The sequence below is a fragment of the Chrysochloris asiatica genome, unplaced genomic scaffold (assembly GCF_000296735.1).
Source record: "Chrysochloris asiatica unplaced genomic scaffold, ChrAsi1.0 scaffold00178, whole genome shotgun sequence".
In the NCBI taxonomy this organism is placed as follows: domain Eukaryota; kingdom Metazoa; phylum Chordata; class Mammalia; order Afrosoricida; family Chrysochloridae; genus Chrysochloris; species Chrysochloris asiatica.
The window spans coordinates 4033861-4040537 of NW_006408696.1; the positions used below are offsets into that span (position 1 = coordinate 4033861).

At 42.0% G+C, this 6677-nt stretch overlaps 1 protein-coding gene across 1 annotated transcript in view; it reads right to left on the reverse strand.

The window, feature by feature from the left end:
- Positions 1 to 6677, reverse strand: part of FOPNL (FGFR1OP N-terminal like) — a 34675-nt gene that overhangs the window by 7738 nt on the left and 20260 nt on the right. Inside the window, exon 4 of the mRNA XM_006871998.1 lies at positions 4234 to 4370. Within this exon, the coding sequence (XP_006872060.1) occupies positions 4234 to 4370 (137 nt within the window). The remainder of the gene's footprint in view (positions 1 to 4233; positions 4371 to 6677) is intronic.

Below are 6677 nucleotides of genomic sequence, written 5' to 3' on the forward strand. Positions count from 1 at the left end.
TCTTTTGACAAAAATACAATTAGAGCTAGAGCTGTTCACATCTTCCTACCCAAATCATAAAACGATCACAAAATTGTAGACTATATTCTCTTACCACAAAACAAAGACAACTAAGCTCCAAGAGTCAGCAGAGCCCTATGAACATCCCCTGTGTCCCTAGCAATGTCTGAAGGTGAGGTCCTGGGCACTTACATTCCTGTTGTCATGCGGGTTAGGGAAGGGAGGTGGCCGTAGAAGTGTTCTCATTTACTTAGTAAAAGAATCTAAGAGACAGAATGCAAATGCAATGTACAGACTAGATTCTTATGAATCCTCCAATCTCCCAACACTTTTTGAACTGAAAAACAAAACACAAAATCTTCTTAAGGACAATTTTGATAACAGGAAATTGTTTTTTAAAAGGTAATTTTAGCCTCTTAAGCACACACTTGATTTTCTTAACTCTACAAGACGATTTTATCAATTGTGTAATTTGATGAACTTTTTAACTCTCAGGTACACAGTGTAAGCAGCCCTCCATAGAGGATTACCCTCAGCACTAACACAGGGGATCCCTGTCTTCTGAGAGGCTCTCCAGGTGACTGACAGTTGTAGTTGGTCCTGGTATAAGTTGAATACCTCCTTACTGCCTGCTAGATATACAGCAGTGTTCTCAACAGTAACTCATAACACTAAACAACTGAGACTGAAACACAGCAAATCACGTGCCGCGGCATTTTATGAAGTATATACGAATGAGCATGCTTCAAAAATTTTGTGGAAAAAACAGGCTTAAAAGATAATGAAAACTTTCAGAAAGGCTTTGAAGCCTCCTGATATTCCTAGCAAAAAGAAAGAAAGAAAAAACAGACAGTCATAGTAAGTCAGGGACTACCTGTACCACTTTATAGGACTAGCAGTACTAGTGTGGCACTGTAGGACAAAGCACTGGGCTGCAAGGTTGGCAGTTCAAACTCACCAGTCGCTCCTTGGAAACCACGTCAGAACTGATTCAACAACACTTAACAAGAGATGAAAATTGGTTTCTCGATTTTAGGCAATTAACAAAATTTTCCTAAAACACAATGACTTTAGATTTTCTAGAAACATGTTTTATATATATTTACATATATATACACACACATGTAGGTTTGAACTGCGAGGTCAGTGGTTCAATTCCACCAGCTGCTCCTCAAAAACTAACTCATCAGCACTTAATAACAAGGACATTCAAATACTTGATGGTTGTTAAGTGCCACTGAGTCAGTTCCGACTCAGTGACCTTACACAGGGTTTCAGAGTGGCTGATGGGTTTGAACTGCCAACCTTGTAGTGAGCAGTCCAGTGCTTATCCTTCAGCACCACAACTCCAATATTATGAGTTGTTGTTAAGTGCCGTCGAGTCGATTCTGACTCATAGCGACCCTGTATAGGGTTTCCAAGGAGCAGCTGGTGAACTTGAACCACCGACCTTGCAGTTCAAACGACTTTGCAGTCTGACGCATTAGCCCACAGGCCACCCCAGGAGTGCTTGTCCTTCAGTAGCACCAGTGCTCCAAGACGAAATGGCTATCATTCCAAAGGTGGCCTTGCCTTGGATTTTATATATATATATCCCTCTTCATTGCCTTTAAATTGCTGGAAAGTTTTGTTAAAACGAGTGCTTCCATCCTGGCATGCTTCCGACTTATTTGCAAATAAAATACAATTTTAATGCTTTACATTTCAGCTGGATGAGTTTTTTCCTAACTTTTTATTGTGAATTGAGCGAAGGTTGACAGAGAATAAAGATCATCAATTTTACAGCCAACAAATCACACACTGCATTTCATCTCAACAACTGCAATCCCCTCCACGCAACACCACGTATCTCATTTCCTCCCTAAGGTTCTTCTTTCCATTCCTCCTCGTTTCCTAGCCCTTCTGGATGCACTCTGGTAGAGAAACAGTGCTATCTGAAGATGATTTTAATGTATTCATGATCTTTACATTCTGTCAAATAAAACATGTACGTCCTGCAGGCAGTACGCTAGAGCTGAGAAAGGAAACGGGCACCTAGAGAGTGACTGCACCAGGGTGCCACTGTTCGCTAATTCTTCTCAAATCCCTACAGGGAGGTCACTGGAGTGCTGAGACATTTGTTTTGTTCAGTTTTCTTACAGAATCATTTCCTAAACTGGATTTGATAGTACCTGTTCATTTTCCTTAGAAAGCAAATGATATTTTTCTTTAACCAAGAAATTTTTCGATGGATCAATAAAAATCTGCAAAATCATTGTTCTTCTCATTAGCTCAACAGACAGCATCATCTCTTAATCTTATCCCAAACTTTACTGAACTCTGCACTGTGCTATCTCTGGCACTTTACACAAAACAGATCCAAAGTAACGCATATAAAAGATCACAAACAAGAAAAGTAGTTCTCAAGAGGTTCTCCTTCTTTATGTCTCCTTGCTGCTATATTAAAAGTGTTACTGGTGACAAATGAATTGTGAAACAGGTAATGTCATATGTTCTAGGTAAGCATGCAAATTGGCAAAGCCTTTTGGGAGGGAAATTAGACATTATGTACTATAGTTCGGTTTTGTTTTGTTTTGAGTCCTGTTGAGGCACTGTAGGATAAGCTCTGGACTGCTAACTACAAAGTTAGTAGTTCAAACCCACCAGTCATTCCTTGGAACCCTATACAAGGTTGTTATGTGTCAGAACCGATTCAACGACAAACAACTACAGTTTTTAATAAGCTAAAGCTTTGGCCCAGCAATTCTACCTCTAGGCATCCACATAGAAGAAATACTTTTATTAACTGCTATAAAGAAGCAATTTTACATAAAAGCAAAACATGAGAAACATGTTAAAGTATACTAGTAAAGGGATGATTAGCCAGTTTCATTGTTAAGTGCCACCGAGTCAGTTTCAACTCATAGCAACTGTATGCACAACAGAATGGCACATCGCCTGCTCCCTCCGCATCCTCACAATTTCTGTCATGCTTGAGCCCATTACTGCTGGCACATGGTCAATCCATTTCTTAGAGGAGAATCCAATGACCACTTAACTGAAAAGCTATTTACTCAGGATGCTGAGAATCAAAGTTGCCCCAAACTACACATTTACATTGTGGCGCTGTAGGATCAGCATTGGATTGCAAACCACAAGGCCAGCAATTCAAACCCACCAGTTGCTCCTCGGAAACCCTATACAGGGTCACTATGAGTCGGAACCGACTTGGCAGCACTTACAACAACTATCACCTTGAATTTACTTGATAGGGCTTTTCTATCCAATGCTTTCTTAATCCCACTAAGTGTTTGGGTGGGTGCACTATGCAGATAAGGTGTACAGGACTCTAAGGCTGGGATTGGTTAGTTTGGCCCTCCAGCTAGATTTCAAAGGAGCCATCTCAGAAGTAGGACAAGACGATCCCAAGGTCTTGGGATCAATAAAGTGGAGCATGAGATCCATACCTAAAACAGCAGCGGCAGCAGAGGTGGAGACATGGAACAGCTGTAGACATCTAAGCCCACGGTCTGAGTCAAGCTGAGCGTCTACAGGCAGGAGGTTGACATGCAGAATGTGCCCTGTGGACCTTTACAGACTGCCTAGAGGAGCGTGGTAACACTTGCCCAAGCAGGCCAGAGACTGTGGCCTCACATGGCTGAGAAGGCGAAGACAAGTGAGGCGTGTCTGCAATGTGGCAGACAAGAAGCGTTCCTGACTGGAGGACTGCTGTGTCCTGAGTTATTCTCTGATCCTGAATTGTACCCTGTTCATTTCCCTGATAACCTCATCATCGTGAGTACTGTTATGAGCTCTGTGTGGCCACTGCAATGCATTACCAACCCAGATGTGAAGCAGAGTGCTATGGAAGGGATGGTTGTTGTCAGAATAGGGGAAAGAAGGTAGTAGGGTGGAAACATGTCTGACCTCGGCTTCATAGGAATTGGTCTTGGACCGATTTTGAGTTTGACCCTCTTCCCCTCTGTGAAGCCAGGGGCAGTCAGACATGGCCCCACATAGCTTCTGCATACATGAACATTAGACTTTTCAACACTTCTGTATAGAAATCATATCTAAGAAAGTGATCCACAGTAATTCCACCCCCTCCAAAATTCTCTGCACAAAACACACTTTGTTTTTTGGAGGATAATTAACACAAGACAACTATATTAAGTATAAATGAAATTCAAACACTCAGGAATAACTATTCCAAAGATGAAAAGTTTTGTTTAAAAGCACCAAGAAAGTGCATACCCATTTTCTTTCTTCTACTTTGCTGTCTGCTAAAATTTGGGCTTGGAAGCTGAAGTGAAGACCCATTCCGAAACGCATTCTGGATGCCATCCTTAGATCCATGTAAGAAATGCGCTAAAATCCCATATAACAGTGGTCTATACAGCAGGGAGAAAAGAAAAATCAATGACATTTTTACAAATAGAAAAAGGTTAAAATATTTGTCTTTTAAAAGACAGCCTTTGATATTAAAGCAGCCACGCAATTCAGGAGACTGGAAACAAAGGCAGTGTAGTCATATTACCCACTCTGCTTTTACGTCAGGACACCACTGAACTGACAATGGTTAAACCCTGAGAAAACAAGGTCACAATTAAAACCTCATCTAAACAGAAATACAGTTTCAATCACTTCACAGGAATTCCACTTTAAAACCCCAATGTTCAGTACAATTCACAATGCTGTGTCTGCAGGAGCCCGGATGGCGCAGAGAATATTCAGATGAGGCTTTCTGCTTTAGCCTCGGAAACCCTCTAGACTCACTATGAGTTAGAATTGACTCAGTGGCAGGAGGTTTGGTGTTTTCTGGTGGTGACGGCGGTTAACTTTGTCTGAAAGGAGCCCTGGTGGTGCATGGGTTAAATGTTAGGCTGCTAACTGCAAAATTGGCAATTCAAAGCCACCAGCAGCCCTATAGGAGAAAGATGAGGCTGTCTGCTCCTGTAAAGATTTATAATCTCAGAACCCCTAAGGAGCAATTCTGTGCTATCCTACAAGGTCGCTGTGAGTCGGAGTTGACTCGGCAGTGGGTTTGGTGTTTGGTTTTGCTCCATAGGGCTGCTAACCACAGGGTCAGAGATTCAAACCCACCGAGCGCTGTGCAGGAGAAAGGTGAGACTCTCTGCTCTGTAAAGACTGAGTCTTGGAAACCCTTTGGAGGCAGTCCTACTCTGTCCTACCAGGCTGCAATGAGCCAGAAGCTGTTGGACGACAGTAGTTTTCTGGTTATCTGATACTCAACAGGTGCTCACTAAATGCCACCTGAATTCATGAAATTTTTGCCCAAAGAAAGTCAAGTGTCCCAAAGTCAAACTGCCTGGGCTCAAATCCTGGCTTTGCCACATAGCAGCTATGTCACCTTAGGGAAATTTCTCAACTTGCCAAGCTTCGCATTCCACCTCTAAGGAGGCGAATCAATCCCAACCTCACAGGATTGTTATGAAGACTAAACAAGCTAATCCACATCAAATATTAGAACTGTGATTGTCATTTAGTAAACATCAGCTATATAAAAGTTGGATACAAGTTAATATTTTAAAAGCTACTAAACACTTTTGTTTCTCTTGTCTTTTTATCCCTACCTTCGGATAGAATCATCACCCCAATGAATAACCAAGCCCACCACAGCTCAGAGAGGGTTTGGTTTGCTAGAGACCCTCAGGTGAAGAGGAAACCAAGTTCATAGAGATTTTGGATTCCAGTTCCCTGCATCTTTCTCTTACTCTACACCACCCGGATCGTTCTACCAGCACCTCTCTCTCTCCCGTGGAAGCTCTCCACTGGTAATAATGAGAGGTGCAGCCGAATCCTTACTGTCTCCAACCTCATCACTGAGCATTCGTGGACTGACTTATCAGCGCTCTGATGCTCCCCTGAAAAGGTGGAACCTAACCGAGTGTGTGTGTGGCTTCAGGGACTCGCTCACGGGAGACATGCAGCATTCTTGTTGCTCGCTCTCTTGCATTATGTTTTTGAGAAAACCCAGCAGCCACGTTGTGAGGACACTACCAGAGTCCTATGAGTTTGAGAAACAAAGTCTTAGATAAGAGAGTAATCAACTAGCATCCTGGAAATAAAGCTGTTAGTTACTTCATCAACGTACTCCTTAAAATTTCAAACAAATATCTCAAACACTACCAGGAAGCCATTAAGAGTTGCTCATTTCCATATGGGAGGAAGAGTAGTATAGACATATGTACATATACATATATGTAGTTTTTTAATAGAATAACGGTATATGATTATTTATTACTTTTCCTACAAATACAACTATGAATGTGGTGGAGCACACAGCAGGCAAAATAATGAAGACTTCCTAGAGTCTATGAAACATCCTAAGGCGATGAGTAGCTTGGGCCTAGGAGCTCAGGACTATAGTCTCTGGGAACAACATGGTCAACTGGCATAACATGGTCCACAAGACAATGTTCTACACCTTACTTTGGTGAATAATGTCTGGGATAGCAAGAGCTCATGAGCAGCTGTCTACGGTGCACCTATCGCTCTCTCCATGTGCAGAAGAAAAAAGAGTGATGAGAATTGAAGATGCCTGGATTTGTCCAACAGATTACTAGAACATGTGACCGTTAGTCGCCACGACTTGGAGACCAGAAGAACTAGATGGTGTTCAATGACCACTACCAATTTCGTCGAAAACAATCACATTAGAAGGTCCCAGAAAAAGC